General features: G+C 59.0%; 1 protein-coding gene across 2 annotated transcripts in view; it reads left to right on the top strand.

The window, feature by feature from the left end:
• The window catches only part of ddr2l (discoidin domain receptor family, member 2, like), a 69,210-nt gene that overhangs the window by 36,564 nt on the left and 16,385 nt on the right, over nucleotides 1–16,261 (top strand). For both annotated transcript variants that reach the window (XM_059638186.1, XM_048559063.2), the window contains exons 5-9: nucleotides 691–838; nucleotides 1,352–1,457; nucleotides 1,881–2,067; nucleotides 6,754–7,009; nucleotides 8,134–8,340. In XM_059638186.1, the coding sequence (XP_059494169.1) occupies nucleotides 691–838; nucleotides 1,352–1,457; nucleotides 1,881–2,067; nucleotides 6,754–7,009; nucleotides 8,134–8,340 (904 nt within the window). The remainder of the gene's footprint in view (nucleotides 1–690; nucleotides 839–1,351; nucleotides 1,458–1,880; nucleotides 2,068–6,753; nucleotides 7,010–8,133; nucleotides 8,341–16,261) is intronic.

Here is a 16,261-nt window from a genome sequence, read left to right on the forward strand (position 1 = left end):
CAGTTTTTGTTTTTTTTCTGTCTACACTAATATGTTACTCCGCACACCATGAACTCCAACTTTTTGCATTAACCTCTTATGTGGCACTTCTATAAATGCCTTCTGGCAATCTAAGTATTGTGAGTCCACAGGCTTCCATTTATCCACAGCACATTACTCCCTCAAAGAACTCAGATAAACCGGTTTAAGTATGCTTTCCATTTCACAAAACTATGCTAACTTTTTGTGATTACCTTAAGTTACTTTTCTAAATGCCCAACTATAACCTCCTCAACAATCAGTTTTGACACCTTCTCCATGACAGATGCCAAGTTAACTGGTTTATAGTTTGCTGCCTCCCTCCCTCCTTTCTTTTAGAGAGGAATTTATGTCTGTTACTTTGAAACCTGGTGGAACCTTTCCTGGATTTTGGAAAATTAACTTCACTGTGTCTACCGCTTGATTGGCCATCTCTTTTATAATACCATGACTGAGAAAGTGCTACTTGATAGCACTGTCAACAGCCCCTGGCATCACACTGCTGATGGGGTTGGATCATACACCGTGAGACAGAAACAGGTCAGTAGACTTTGGTAAAATACTGAGCCAAATGCATTTGCTCAGTCCACAGCTTCACGCACAGTGCTACCTTTCTGTACAAGTACAGGCCCTATACCAACCTGCACCCTTCTAAATCCTCTTGTTTTATAGATTATTCCTGGAAATGTCAACACTTACGATATTGTCCTGAAGGACTTACGGCCTCCGATCATTGCCCGCTATGTGCGGGTGATCCCAGTGACTGAGCAGCCGTCAAGTGTGTGTATGCGGGTCGAGCTGTATGGCTGTGTCTGGGCTGGTGAGTTTGTCTGTTCCTTGATCTTCCCACCTACAGTTTAAAGATTCGGAGCAGCTGAGGCTGCTTTTATTACAGCGAATTTTGGGATTATCCCAAGCTGTTTGCAATTCTCTCCGTGATGTTTGGGGTTGCTGGCCTCCGTATTTAATATACATCGAGTTTATGACAGACAACATAAATGTAACACCACAGCAAGGGAAGCAGACAGAAAGCAGTAAACCAAATTCAAGCTTGTCCAATATCTAGCATTGAGAAATTGCATGAATTATTATTAAACAAGTAATAACTAAAACGAAAGCAGAAGTTGCTGGAAAAGCTCAGCAAGTCTGGCAGCATCTTTGAAGAGAAGTCAGTGTTAAAATGTTTTGGGTCCAGTTCTGAGGAAAGGTCACCGGGCCTGAAATGTGAACTCAAGCAGACTTCTTTTCCTGGGTGGCTGCTATGCTGTGGGTGTATGTGGGTGAGTACGTGTGTGCAAGAGAAGCTGATCTTCTCATTAATATCTGTGTCTAGATGGCCTGTGTTCATACAGTGGGCCTGTGGGACAGACCATCGAAAAGCCAGGGACAGCAGTCGTCTACCTCAATGACTCTACCTATGATGGTGTTCAGGACTCCAAGTAAGCCTCTATATTATGGTAGCAAAAGCAGTGATAATGCAGTAGATTTATCCAGTACTTATCACACAATCCAAGATCAGGGTCTGGGTACACCTTGGATTTTCAATCCACTTAGCTGTTCCTGTCAATCATAAAGGGTTTGATTGTGCTAATGCCTGGTCGGCGCAAAGTAATGATGTTGCGGAATTGCTGGATAGAGCCTTTGTTTCTGGTTACCTTGTAATCCATATATTACATACCTCTGAAATCAGGAATACGGTCTTCAACAAGCATCTATTACATACAGTGTGAGACCAGGGGCTCCTCAGCCTTTGGTGATGCAGCTCCGAGAGATGGGTGGGAGGGCTGGATGTTTAACCTGTTGCTCGCCCTCACCTTGGGTCTGATTCTGCTGAGATCTGACTGATGCCACCCTCTGCTTAGGCGCAGTCACAGTGGTCTGGGTCAGCTGACAGATGGGGTCCTGGGGCTGGATGATTTCACCCAGAGCCACGAGTACCGTGTGTGGCCGGGGTACGACTACGTCGGTTGGAGCAACGAGACCTTTGCTGGCCAGTACGTGGAGCTGGAGTTCGAGTTTGACCAACGCAGGAACTTCTCCAGCATGAAGGTCAGTGCGTGAGAAGCTTGTGGTCTGCTGACTGTCAGGCTGGACCTCAGTCTGTTTCTCACCTCCTGTGCCCACCTCTTGAGTATCTCCTCCATACAACCTCCTCCTGAATCCTTTGATCTCTCTTAAATACACTTTCGCCTAGGCTGAGTGCTAGGCAGCATCAGCAGGAGCTAGTAATGCTATGAATCACTGTCACCTGTCGTGATGCTATTTCACTCAGTTAACTCTCATAACTGCTAGCTGTCTCTCATTCTACCCCCTTCCATCCTTTCTCCTACTCACCTAATTTTCTTCCCTTTCTCTTTCCCACTTCTTTCCCATTTTTCTCTGTCTTCTTCCTTCTTTCTCTCTCCTTTCGTCTTGTCTTTCCCGTTCCCCTTTTCTGTCTCCCACTTTCTCTCATTTTTTCTTCACTCCTCTCGTTCTCCCTGACTGGGAGGGAGTGACTCAGTGGTTAGCACTGCTGCCTCTCAACGCCAAGGGCCCAGATGCAATTCCACTCTCTGGTGACTGTCTGTGTAGAGTTCACTATTCTCCCCGTGTCTGTGTGGGTTTCCTCCAATTTCCTCCTACAGTCCAAAGATGTACAGGTTAGGTGGATTGGCGATGCTTAATTGCCCAACGTGTTCAGGGATGTGCAGGTTCAGTGGGTTAACCATGGGAAATGCAGGGTTACAGGGATAGGATGGAGGGGTTGGGTCTGGGTGGGATGCTCTTTGAAGGGTGGCTGTGGACTTGATGGGCCAAATGGCCTGCTTCCATACAGTAGGGATTCTATGATTTTGCCTGGGGGAGGTAAAGCAGTCTGCCCCTGGTGTTGGGCCATGTCCAGCAACTGATACTCTGTTAATGCTGTGCTTGATGCATCACTTCCTTTAAGCTGTATCTCTCTGTTTGCCCTGTAGAGTGGCCAATATCTGTTGCTGGTAATGAACTCCTGTACAAGGTGGCAGAGACACATCCCATTGCTGTTTTATCAGGTGGAGGATGTCGATCAAATGTACAAAACTATATAATGGAGCTCACCTCCAGTGATCATAGATCATAGAATGCCAACAGTGTGGGAGCAGGCCCTACGGCCCAACAAGCCCACACTGACCCTCAGAGCATCCCACCCAGACCCATCACCCTATAACCCACCTAATCAATGCATCCATGAACAATATGGGCAATTTAGCATGGCCAATCCACCTAACCTGCACATCTTTGAACTGTGGGAGGAAACTGACACACTCGCTGGAACCCCACGCAGACACGGAGAGAACGTGGAAACCCCACACAGACGGAGGGTGGAATGGAACCCAATTGCCTGGCACTGTGAGGCAGCAATGCAAACCACAGCCACCGTGCCCCCAAACATTGTGGCTAGAATTCTATAGGCTTGGCCAGTGTGGCTATTGAACCATGACCTTGGCGTTATTAGCACCACGTTGTAACAGCTGAGCTAACCAACCACTGCAGATTTTCTATTCCCTGACTGAGAATTGAACCCAGGCCGCAATGGTGAGAACGTCAATCCTAACCACTAGACCACCAGGGAGTGTTCTTCAGCACAATAAATGCTGGCCAAGCCAATAATACCCACATCCTGTGAATGAATGAATAAAGAACATTGAGAGTCAAAATCTATCACTTCGACAAGGAACTGAAGTCTCAGTGATTGGAGGATTTATATTGCTGTTCAACACCCTACAATGCCACTGTTGTCCAACTGATTTCACTGACACCTTCTAGGAAGCCTAGGAACCCAGTGTGTTCAGAGTGAAATTCCAAACTCCCACTGAAGCAGGTAATTGTTTTTCTGCTGGTTGGCAAGCCTTACCCTCCCCCAGCACAGCATAAAAAGTGAAATAAATGTTACGGCAAGAAGATCAAACCCTTGTGATAATTAAAACTGAAACACCCAGAGAAACTCAACTCACCTTGTAATCTGCCAAAGGAAATGAGAAAAATGGCATAACCTGCCTTTCACCTCCCAATCTATAAAAAGGAGAGGTTAAATGAAAGAAGTACTTTATAAGCAACAACTAACAGTTTATTTATTTAATTCTAACAATAAACAAGTTAACAGACCTACTAACAAACTCAACTACTAACTTTTCCCGAACAGAACAAAATTCTAATGGCATGCTGTTCCAATAAATACAAGTCCCACTTAAATAAACCAACATATTTTTAAAAAAATTAAAACTTAGATTCTCAAAACTATAATCAGGATGCATCTTCCAGAATGATCTGTGCCTTTTCTGCTATTCTTCAGTCAGGAGTTCTCTCTTCATCAAATCCTGGTGTCAGGAATATTAGCTAAGAATGCCTTTTAGATGGTGCTTAATCAGAGAGCTTAAAGATTTCTGAGGGCACCAGAGTTTTACTCTTCTGATGGCAGTTCGCTCCCTCAATGATTTTCAAAAAATCTCTTCTTATATACCCTTGATGGCCTGTCAATTTTCTTATAATAGGATTGGTCCTAGGTTGTCAGCACCATCAGATTTAAATTTAATTGGGTTTTTGTATCTAGGGCCTGCTTAAATTAATTGGTGATATTCAACCTGGTTGCTTTAACATCACAACAAACCAACCTCTGTTGCCAACCACACAGCCAATTGATACATTGGTTCAAATTCAGAGCTGTCTGCACATCTGCAGCTGCTTGCAGACTTTTTTTTTATCTCCAAGCTTAAAAAAGCAAATCACCTCTTAAAGGGACCACACCGTCTTCTCCCTATCATTTTTACTAAGATTCTAATATTCTGCCTTCTAATTCATAAACCAACTCAAACCAAGTATGCAACACTCTCCCCCTTAAGAGAAAAATGACCTATTATTATGACAAGATAGCTCCTTTATTTTCTAAATCTTAATGCCATTATTACCAAATCATAATACATTAATCTAAAGTTACACACTTCATACCAATTCTGTACGCATATATAACACTGAATACGGCCATTTCCATTTTGTACATACATTTCTTTTAATCCCGCAATAATGCATCTGCAGAAACCTTTCACGACCCGCAGCATGTACAATCTGTAAATTAAATGCTTGTATCAAGACTCCAATGAAATAGTCTAATGTTCTCATCCTTAAGTTTTTCTAAAAGTGTCAAAGGGTTGTGATCAGTGTACATGACTGTCTCATGTATTGTTCGCAACATAAACATTAAAATGTTGTAAGGCCAGTACCAAACTCAATAACTCTTTTACAGCAGTTGAATATTCTCTCTGATGGCTATTGTGTTTCTTTGAAGAGTAACTGATTGGCCTTTCAGTTCAACAATTATCCCCTTGTAACGACACAGCTCCAACCTCTACATCGCTTGCGTTGATAGCCACATTAAAGAGTTTCAAGAAATTTAGTGTGGCTAAAACTGGTGCAGTGGTTAACGCTGCTTTTAACTTCTCAAATGCCTCTTGAAAGTTCAGTGGACAGAACAATGCCATCTTCTTCTTTAACAAAACCATCAGCGGTGCTACCACACTACTAAAGTTCTGTTCAAATTTCCTGTAGAATTCACTCAGTCTCAAAAAGCGTAGCACTTCCTTCTTCAAAGAGAGTCTTGGAAATTTCTCAATGGCCTTTTGTCTTCACGTTCCTCCATGTCATCCTTCCATGTCCAGTGTTGTGTCCTAAGAATGTCACTTTCACCTTTGCCGATTCAGTTTTTGCTAAATTTGTAACCAGTTTTGTCTCCTTTAGCTTTTCAAAGAGCTCTGCCAAATGTACCATGTGATCATTCCACAAATGATAAAGATCACTAAGTTATCTATATACACAGCACAATGAGTTAATCCTGCCACAAATCTGTTCATAAGTCTTTGAAATATAGCTGGTGCATTCTTCATTCCAAAGAACATTTCTTTAAATCGATACAGCCCATTTGGGGTTACAAACACACAAACTCCTTTCAGTGTCTCCGACAAAGGTACTTGGCAGTAACCATGAAGCAAGAGCAACTTTGTGATGTAAGTGGCTTGTCCTACTTTTTCTGCACGGTCCTCCAGCCTTGAAATTGGGGGTGAGTCTGATTTAGTCACGGTGTTGACCTTCCAATAATCCACACAGAATCATTGAGCACCTTCAGGTTTGAGAACCAACACAATTGGCAAATTCCACGTGCTTTGACTCAGCTCAGTGATGTCTCCTTGGGACATTGCTTCCACTTTGTTCTGTACCTGTGCTGCTTTGAGAGGATTAAGCCTGCTGTTTTATCGGAACAGCATTCCCTACATCCACCACATGTACTATAATATTGGTCCTCCCCATTCTATTTCTACACACGTCCTCAGGGTTGCAACAAGTCTTCCAGTACAGTTTTCCGTTCCTGAGAAAGATAGCTTTCTACCCTATCCCATTCTTAGGTTGGTCGCCTCTCCCTGTCCTCCGTCACCCCCCACACCCCACAGTTTGCTTGCACTGTCCTCAATCATTACCCTGTTCCCATCCTTTCCCTTTCAATCTGACACACACAATCTCTTCTTACAGTCATATTGCGTTCCTTCTCTTTCTCTTTCTCACTCTCTCTGACTTTGTCTTTGTGACTGACGAACTGAATTCCTCTGTCCTCTCATTTCCCCGGCGCCTCTTAGTGTCCCTTTGCCCTGTTCTCCCCTCCATTCATCCCCTCCTCCTCAGTCCCTTTTCTCTCTGTCTCTCTCTGGACTGACTCAGTCTCTCCCACAGGTTCATTCAAACAATCTGTACACAAAGTCGGTGAAGATTTTCCACCGGGTCGAGTGCTACTTCAAACAGCAGCTGGTGGCAAACTGGGAGCGTGAGTCGGTCGGTGTGACCACGGTGATGGATGACAAGAATCCGAGTGCGCGGTTTGTGGTTGTGCCCCTAGGCCAGAGGCTGGGTAAGGCGATCCGCTGCCGGTTCTACTTTGCAGATCGCTGGATGTTGTTCAGTGAGATCTCCTTCCAGTCAACAGTCGCAGGTAATGAGCTATCACTGCTCCATCAAGGCCTGCCCTTGAGCTCAGTCTCACAGGTAGACAGCAGGGTCCTTTTAGCCGCAAAGATGATGTCATTGAGTCTTGAATATTAATCTGAAAAGCAGTGGCAGGGGAGCAGATGTAAAGTTCTTTGAATACAAACAAGTTTTATCGTCAGCCAGAATCGTTCAGAATTGGAACTGCACAAGCTATTTATAGAGTCATAAACTCATACAGAATGGGAACAGACCCTTCAGTGCAACCAGCCCATGCTAAACATAATCCCAAACAAAACTAATTCCACCTGCCTGCTCTTGGCCCACATCCCTCCAAGCATCGCCTATTCATGAAGTTATCCAATTATCTTTTAAACGTTGTAATCCACTACTTCCTCAGGAAGTTAATTCTGTATACAAACCACCCTCCAAGTAATAAAATTGCCCCTCATGTCTTTAAATATCTCCTCCCACTTTAAAAATGTGCCCTTTGGTCTTGAAATCCCCAGCCTAGGGAAAGACAACTACCATTAACTCAATCTATACCCCTCATTACTTTATGAACTTCTATAAAGTTGCCTCTCACCCTCCTGCACTTGTGAAAAGATAATACTTCTAAACAAGAGCTTTATTTCAGTTAAAGACACTCTGTAAAACACTCACCCACTGATTACTAACTCCCCATAATTATACCATCAATTCCACCCCCACCCCCATTAACCCTTAATTGATATATCCGTCTCCAGTCCCCTCATTCCATTGGATCTCAGGCATCTCTTCAGACCAGATTAGATGACTGTTCATTCTCTATTTTCTATGATACTAGTAGACTCCCTCTGATGGTACACATGTATATGATAGAATCAAGTAGACAAAACGCATGTCCTATTACTGATTATTCTCTAGACTATGGCGACCAGGTGAATTGTGCGCGACAGGCTCCAGACATCGACAGTGGCAGTCCTAGGGAATGTGGGAAGGTCCCAGGACACATGGAGAAATGTCTGGGAAATGGGGAGGGCAGCAATGTGTTTCTGTCAAGTAACCCCTTTCCCTGCCCTTACCTCATCATTAACTTTCTGAAACTGGTGTGACAATGGGGTTTTAATCGGATCTTTTGCCTTTTGACAGATGTGGGGGCAGCGAATCCTTTGGAACACCCTCAGCCTTCCTGGAGAGAGGGTACTTCCCAAATCCCAGTGGATCTAACGACTCCCAAACCAAATGCTGGCCTTGACCTGGGTTCTGGGCCCAGCCCCTCACCAACACTGAGCATGTCCAGTTCTCTAAGCCCCACACTGAGTGACACTGTTAACAGCTTCGTCACCCTCACTCTTGGTAAAGAGCTTCTGGGATTTGCAGAACTTGGTCATTGCTATCTTTCATCTCCCCATGTCCTACTGTCTCCCTGTCTGTCTATCTCTCTCTCTCTTCACCTCCTCCCTACTTCCTGTCTCGCTCCCTCTCTCTCGCTGTGTCTCCTCCCTCCCCCTTTTTCACTCTCCCTGTCTCTCTCCCACTCCACCCCACTTTTTTGCTCTCTCTCTCTCTGCCCTTCTTATTCACTGCCTCTCTCCCTTTCTCCCTGTCTCTTTGACATTATTCCACTTCCCTCCCCCTCCCCCTCCCCCTCCCCCTCCCCTTCCCCCTCCCTCCCTCCCCTTCCCCCTCCCCCTCCCTCCCTCCCCCTCCTCTTCCCTCCCTCCCCCTCCTCTTCCCTCTCCCCTTCCCTCCCTCTCCCCTTCCCTCCCTCTCCCCTTCCCTCCCTCCCTCCCTCCCTCCCCCCTTCACTCCCTCCCTCCCCCTACCCTTCCCTCCCTCCCTCCCTCCCCCCTTCCCTCCCTCCCTCCCTCCTTCCCTCCCTCCCTCCCTCCTTCCCTCCCTCCCTCCCCCCCTCCCTCCCTCCCTCCTTCCCTCCCTCCCTCCCTCCTTCCCTCCCTCCCTCCCTCTCCCCTTCCCTCTCCCCTTCCCTCTCCCCTTCCCTCTCCCCTTCCCTCTCCCCTTCCCTCTCTCCTTCCTTCCCTCCCTCCTTCCCTCCCTCCTTCCCTCCCCCTTCCCTCCACCCTCCCTCCCTCCCTCCCTCCCACCCTCCCTCCTTCCCTTCCCTCCCTCCTTCCTTCCCTCCTTCCCTCCTTCCCTCCCTCCCTCCCTCCCTCCCACCCTCCTTCCCACCCTCCCACCCTCCTTCCCTCCCTCCCACCCTCCTTCCCTCCTTCCCTCCTTCCCTCCCTCCCACCCTCCCACCCTCCCACCCTCCCACCCTCCCTCCCTCCCTCCCTCCCTCCCTCCCTCCCTCCCTCCCTCCCTCCCACCCTCCCTCCCTCCCTCCCTCCCTCCAACCCTCCCTCCCTCCCTCCCTCCCTCCTTCCCTCCCTCCTTCCCTCCCTCCTTCCCTCCTTCCCTCCCTCCTTCCCTCCCTCCCTCCCTCCCTCCCTCCTTCCCTCCTTCCCTCCTTCCCTCCTTCCCTCCTTCCATCCTTCCCTCCTTCCCTCCTTCCCTCCTTCCCTCCCTTCCTTCCCTCCCTCCTTCCCTCCTTCCCACCTTCCCTCCTTCCCTCCTTCCCTCCCTTCCTTCCCTCCCGCCCTCCTTCCCTCCCTCCCTCCTTCCCTCCCTCCCTCCTTCCTTCCCTCCCTCCCTCCTTCCCTCCCTCCCTCCTTCCTTCCCTCCCTCCTTCCCTCCTTCCTTCCCTCCCTCCCTCCCTCCCTCCCTCCTTCCCTCCCTCCTTCCCTCCCTCCTTCCCTCCCTCCTTCCCTCCCTCCTTCCCTCCTCTCCTCCCCTCCCTCCCTCCCTCCCTCCCTCCCTCCTTCCTCCTTCCCTTCCTCCTTCCCTCCCTCCTTCCCTCCCTCCTTCCCTCCCTCCTTCCCTCCCTCCTTCCCTCCTTCCTTCCCTCCTTCCCTCCTTCCCTCCCTCCTTCCTTCCCTCCCTCCTTCCCTCCTTCCCTCCTTCCCTCCTTCCCTCCTTCCCTCCTTCCCTCCCTCCCTCCTTCCCTCCCTCCCTCGCTCCCTCCCTCCCTCCCTCCCTTGCTCGCTCGCTCCCTCCCTCCCTCCCTCGCTCCCTCCCTCCCTCCCTCCCTCCCTCCCTCCCTCCCTCGCTCCCTCGCTCCCTCGCTCCCTCCCTCCCTCCCTCCTTCCCTCGCTCCCTCCATCCCTCCCTCCCTCCTCCTCCCTTGCTCCCTCCCTCCTCCTCCCTCACTCCCTCCCTCGCTCCCCCCTCACTCCCTCCCTCCCTCCACTCCCTCCCCTCCCTCCCCTCCCTCCCTCCCTCCCTCCCCTCCCTCCCTCCCTCCCTCCCTCGCCCTCCCTCCCTCCCTCCCTCCCTCCCTCGCCCTCCCTCCCTCCCTCGCCCTCCCTCCCTCCCACGCTCCCTCCCTCCCTCGCTCCCTCCCTCCCTCCCTCCCTCCTCCTCCCTCGCTCCCTCCCTCCCTCCCCTCCCCTCCCTCCCTCCTTCCCTCGCTCCCTCCATCCCTCCCTCCCTCCTCCTCCCTTGCTCCCTCCCTCCTCCTCCCTCACTCCCTCCCTCGCTCCCCCCTCACTCCCTCCCTCCCTCCCCTCCCTCCCTCCCTCCCTCCCTCCCTCCCTCCCTCGCCCTCCCTCCCTCCCTCCCTCCCTCCCTCCCTCGCCCTCCCTCCCTCCCTCGCCCTCCCTCCCTCCCTCGCTCCCTCCCTCCCTCGCTCCCTCCCTCGCTCCCTCCCTCCTCCTCCCTCGCTCCCTCCCTCCCTCCCCTCCCCTCCCTCCCCTCCCATCCTCCGCTCCCTCCCCTCCCATCCTCCGCTCCCTCCCCTCCCACCCTCCACTCCCTCCCCTCCCTCCCTCCGCTCCCTCCCTCGCTCCCTCCGCTCCCTCCCTCCCTCCCTCCGCTCCCTCCCTCCCTCCCTCCCTCCCTCCCTCCGCTCCCTCCCTCCCTCCCTCCGCTCCCTCCCTCCGCTCCCTCCGCTCCCTCCCTCCCTCCCTCCCTCCCTCCCTCCCTCCCTCCCTCGCTCCCTCCCTCCCTCGCTCCCTCCGCTCCCTCCCCTCCCTCCCCTCCCTCCCCTCCCTCCCCTCCCTCCCCCCCTCCCTCCCCTCCCTCCCTCCCTCCCTCCCTCCCTCGCTCCCTCGCTCCCTCCCTCCCCACCCCTCCCTCCGCTCCCTCCCCTCCCTCCGCTCCCTCCCTCCGCTCCCTCCCTCCGCTCCCTCCCTCCCTCCCCTCCCTCCCTCCCCTCCCACCCTCCGCTCCCTCCGCTCCCTCCGCTCCCTCCCCTCCCTCCCCTCCCTCCGTCTGCTCCCTCCCCTCCCCCCTCTGCTCCCTCCCCTCCCCCCCTCTGCTCCCTCCCCTCCCCTCCCTCTGCTCCCTCCCCTCCCCTCCCCTCCCCTCCCTCCCCTCCCCTCCCTCCCCTTCCCTCCCTCCCCTTCCCTCCCTCCCCTCCCACCCTCCCCTCCCACCCTCCCCTCCCTCCTCTTCCCTCCCTCCCCTCCCACCCTCCCCTCCCACCCTCCGCTCCCTCCCCTCCCACCCTCCGCTCCCTCCCCTCCCACCCTCCGCTCCCTCCCTCCGCTCCCTCCCTCCGCTCCCTCCCTCCCTCCCTCCTTCCCTCCCTCCTTCCCTCCCTCGCTCCCTCGCTCCCTCCCTCCGCTCCCTCCCTCCCCTCCCTCCCTCCCTCCCCTCCCTCCCCTCCCTCCCCTCCCTCCCCTCCCTCCCCTCCCTCCCCTCCCTCCCTCCGCTCCCTCCCCTCCCTCCCTCCGCTCCCTCCCCTCCCTCCCTCCGCTCCCTCCCCTCCCTCCCTCCGCTCCCTCCGCTCCCTCCCCTCCCTCCCCCTGCTCCCTCCCCTCCCTCCCCCTGCTCCCTCCCCTCCCTCCCCTCCCTCCCCTCCCTCCCCTCCCTCCCTCCCCTCCCACCCCTCCCACCCTCCCCTTCCCTCCCTCCCCTCCGCTCCCTCCCCTCCCACCCTCCGCTCCCTCCCCTCCCACCCTCCGCTCCCTCCCCTCCCACCCTCCCCTCCCACCCTCCCCCCTCCCCTCCCCCCCTCCCCTCCCACCCCTCCCACCCTCCCCTTCCCTCCCTCCCCTCCCACCCTCCCCTCCCACCCTCCGCTCCCTCCCCTCCCACCCTCCGCTCCCTCCCCTCCCACCCTCCGCTCCCTCCCCTCCCACCCTCCCCCCTCCCCTCCCCCCCTCCCCCCCTCCCCTCCCACCCCTCCCACCCCTCCCCCCCTCCCCTCCCACCCCTCCCCCCCTCCCCTCCCACCCCTCCCACCCTCCCCTCCCACCCCTCCCACCCCTCCCACCCTCCCCTCCCACCCTCCGCTCCCACCCCTCCCACCCCTCCGCTCCCTCCCTCCCTCGCTCCCTCGCTCCCTCGCTCCCTCGCTCCCTCCCTCCCTCCCTCCCTCCCTCCCTCCCTCCCTCGCTCCCTCCCTCCCTCCCTCCCTCCCTCCCTCGCTCCCTCCCTCCCTCGCTCCCTCCCTCCCTCCCTCCCTCCCTCCCTCCCTCCCTCCCTCCCTCCCTCCCTCGCTCCCTCCCTCGCTCCCTCCCTCCCTCGCTCCCTCCCTCGCTCCCTCCCTCGCTCCCTCCCTCGCTCCCTCCGCTCCCTCCCTCCCCTCCCTCCCTCCCTCCGCTCCCTCCGCTCCCTCCCCTCCCTCCCTCCCCCCGCTCCCTCCCCTCCCTCCCTCCGCTCCCTCCCCTCCCTCCCTCGCTCCCTCCCTCGCTCCCTCCCTCGCTCCCTCCCTCGCTCCCACCCTCCCTCCCTCGCTCCCACCCTCCCTCCCTCCCACCCTCCCTCCCTCGCTCCCAACCTCCCTCCCTCGCTCGCTCCCTCCCTCCCTCGCTCGCTCCCTCGCTCGCTCCCTCGCTCGCTCCCTCGCTCCCTCCCTCGCTCCCTCCCTCCCTCCCCTCCCCTCCCTCCCTCCGCTCCCCTCCCTCCCTCCGCTCCCCTCCCTCCCTCCGCTCCCTCCCCTCCCCTCCCTCCCTCCGCTCCCTCCCCTCCCTCCCTCCGCTCCCTCCCCTCCCTCCCTCCGCTCCCTCCCCTCCCTCCCTCTGCTCCCTCCCCTCCCCTCCCCTCCCCTCCCCTCCCCTCCCCTCCCCCCTCCCCTCCCCTCCCCTCCCCCCCTCCCCTCCCCTCCCCTCCCCTCCCCTCCCTCGCTCCCTCCCTCCCTCCCTCCCTCCCTCGCTCCCTCCCTCCGCTCCCTCCGCTCCCTCCGCTCCCTCCCTCCCTCCCCTCCCCTCCCCTCCCCTCCCCTCCCTCGCTCCCTCGCTCCCTCCCTCCCTCGCTCCCTCCCTCCCTCGCTCCCTCCCTCCCTCGCTCCCTCCCTCCCTCCCTCCGCTCCCTCCCTCCCTCCCTCCGCTCCCTCCCTCCCTCCGCTCCCTCCCTCCCCTCCCTCCCTCCCTCCGCTCCCTCCCCTCCCTCCCTCCGCTCCCTCCCTCCCCTCCCTCCGCTCCCTCCCCTCCCTCCCCTCCCTCCCTCCGCTCCCTCCGCTCGCTCCCTCCGCTCCCTCCCCCCGCTCCCTTCCCTCCCCTCCCTCCCCTCCCTCCCCTCCCTCCCTCCCCTCCCTCCCCTCCCCTCCCTCCCCTCCCTCCCCTCCCTCCCCTCCCTCCCCTCCCTCCCCCCCCTCCCCCCCCTCCCTCCCCCCCCTCCCCCCCCTCCCCTCCCTCCCCTCCCTCCCCTCCCTCCCCTCCCTCCCTCCCCTCCCTCCCTCCCCCCCCTCCCTCCCTCCCCTCCCTCCCCTCCCTCCCCTCCCTCCCCTCCCTCCCCTCCCTCCCCCCCTCCCTCCCCTCCCTCCCCTCCCTCCCCCCCTCCCTCCCCTCCCTCCGCTCCCTCCCCCCGCTCCCCTCCCTCCCCTCCCTCCCCTCCCTCCCCTCCCTCCCCTCCCTCCCCTCCCTCCCCTCCCCTCCCTCCCCTCCCTCCCCTCCCTCCCCTCCCTCCCCTCCCTCCCTCCCCTCCCTCCCCTCCCTCCCCTCCCTCCCCTCCCTCCCTCCCCTCCCTCCCTCCGCTCCCTCCCCCCCCCTCCCTCCCCTCCCTCCCCTCCCTCCCCTCCCTCCCCTCCCTCCCCCCCCTCCCTCCCCTCCCTCCCCCCCTCCCTCCCCTCCCTCCCCCCGCTCCCTCCCCTCCCTCCCTCCGCTCCCTCCCCTCCCTCCCTCCGCTCCCTCCCCCCGCTCCCTCCCCCCCCTCCCCCCGCTCCCTCCCCCCGCTCCCTCCCCTCCCTCCCCTCCCTCCCCCCGCTCCCTCCCCTCCCTCCCTCCGCTCCCTCCGCTCCCTCCCCTCCCTCCCCTCCCTCCCTCCGCTCCCTCCGCTCCCTCCGCTCCCCCCGCTCCCCCCGCTCCCCCCGCTCCCCCCGCTCCCTCCCCTCCCTCCCCTCCCTCCCTCCGCTCCCTCCCCTCCCTCCCTCCGCTCCCTCCGCTCCCTCCGCTCCCTCCGCTCCCTCCCTCCGCTCCCTCAGCTCCCTCCCCTCTCTCCCTCCGCTCCCTCCCCTCCCTCCCCTCCCTCCCCTCTCTCCCTCCGCTCCCTCCCCTCCCTCCCTCGCTCCCTCCCTCCCTCGCTCCCTCCCTCGCTCCCTCCCTCGCTCCCTCCCTCCCCTCCCTCCCTCCCCTCCCTCCCCTCCCTCCCTCCCCTCCCTCCCTCCCTCCCTCCGCTCCCTCCGCTCCCTCCCTCCGCTCCCTCCGCTCCCTCCGCTCCCTCCCCTCCCTCCCCTCCCTCCCCTCCCTCCCCTCCCCTCCCTCCCTCCCCTCTCTCCCTCCCCTCTCTCCCTCCCCTCTCTCCCTCCCCTCCCTCCCCTCCCCTCCCCTCCCTCCCCTCCCTCCCCTCCCTCCCCTCCCCTCCCTCCCCTCCGCTCCCTCCCCTCCCTCCCCTCCCTCCCCTCCCTCCCCTCCCTCCCCTCCCTCCCCTCCCTCCCTCCGCTCCCTCCGCTCCCTCCCCTCTCTCCCTCCGCTCCCTCCCCTCCCTCCCTCGCTCCCTCCCTCCCTCCCTCGCTCCCTCCCTCGCTCCCTCCCTCCCTCGCTCCCTCCCTCGCTCCCTCCCTCGCTCCCTCCCCTCTCTCCCTCCGCTCCCTCCCCTCCCTCCCTCGCTCCCTCCCTCCCTCGCTCCCTCCCTCGCTCCCTCCCTCGCTCCCTCCCTCGCTCCCTCCCTCCGCTCCCTCCCTCCGCTCCCTCCCTCCCCTCCCTCCCTCCCTCCGCTCCCTCCGCTCCCTCCCCTCCCTCCCCTCCCCTCCCTCCCTCCCCTCCCTCCCCTCCCCTCCCTCCCTCCCCTCTCTCCCTCCCCTCTCTCCTCCCCTCTCTCCCTCCCCTCCCTCCCCTCCCCTCCCCCCCCTTCCCTCCCCTCCCCCCCCTCCCACCCTCCCCTCCCCCCCCACCCTCCCCTCCCCCCCCCACCCTCCCCTCCCCCCCCCACCCTCCCTCCCCCCCCCTCCCTCCCACCCTCCCCTCCCCCTCCTCCCACCCTCCCTCCCCCCCTCCCCCCCCCCACCCTCCCCTCCCCCCCTCCCACCCTCCCCTCCCCCCCCCACCCTCCCCTCCCCCCCCCTCCACCCTCCCCTCCCCTCCTCCCCTCTTCCCCTACCCCCCTCCCACCCTCCCCTCCTCCCCTCCCCCCCTCCCACCCTCCCCTCCCCCTCCCCTCCCCTCCCTCCCTCCCCGCCCCTCCCCTCCCCTCCCCTCCCCTCCCCTCCCCTCCCTCCCCCTCCCCCTCGCTCCCTCCCTCCCTCCCTCCCTCCCTCCCTCCCTCCGCTCCCTCCCTCCCCTCCCTCCCTCCCCTCCTCCCCTCCCTCCCTCCCCTCCCTCCGCTCCTCCCCTCCCCCCCCTCCCCCCTCCCCTCCCTCCCCTCCCCCCTCCCCTCCTCCTCCGCTCCTTCCCCTCCCCCCCTCCGCTCCCTCCCCTCCCCCCCCTCCCCTCCTCCCTCCGCTCCCTCCCCTCCCCCCCTCCGCTCCACCCCTCCCCCCCCTCCCCCCCCTCCCCCCCCTCCCCTCCCTTCCCTCCCCCCCTCCCCTCCCTTCCCTCCCCCCCCCTCCCCTCCCTTCCCTCCCCCCCCTCCCTCCCTTCCCTCCCCCCCTCCCCCCCCTCCCCCCCTCCCTCCCTCCCCTCCCCCCCCTCCACCCTCCCCCCCCCCCCCCACCTCCCCTCCCCCCCCCCTCCTCCCCTCCCTCCCCTCCCCCCCCTCCCACCCTCCCCTCCTCCCCTCCCCCCCCCCCTCCTCCCGTCCCCCCCCTCCCACCCTCCCCTCCTCCCCTCCCCCCCCTCCTCCCGTCCCCCCCCCCTCCCACCCTCCCCTCCCCCCCCACCCTCCCCACCCTCCCTCC

Source organism: Stegostoma tigrinum, chromosome 29 (assembly GCF_030684315.1).
Source record: "Stegostoma tigrinum isolate sSteTig4 chromosome 29, sSteTig4.hap1, whole genome shotgun sequence".
In the NCBI taxonomy this organism is placed as follows: Eukaryota; Metazoa; Chordata; class Chondrichthyes; order Orectolobiformes; family Stegostomatidae; genus Stegostoma; species Stegostoma tigrinum.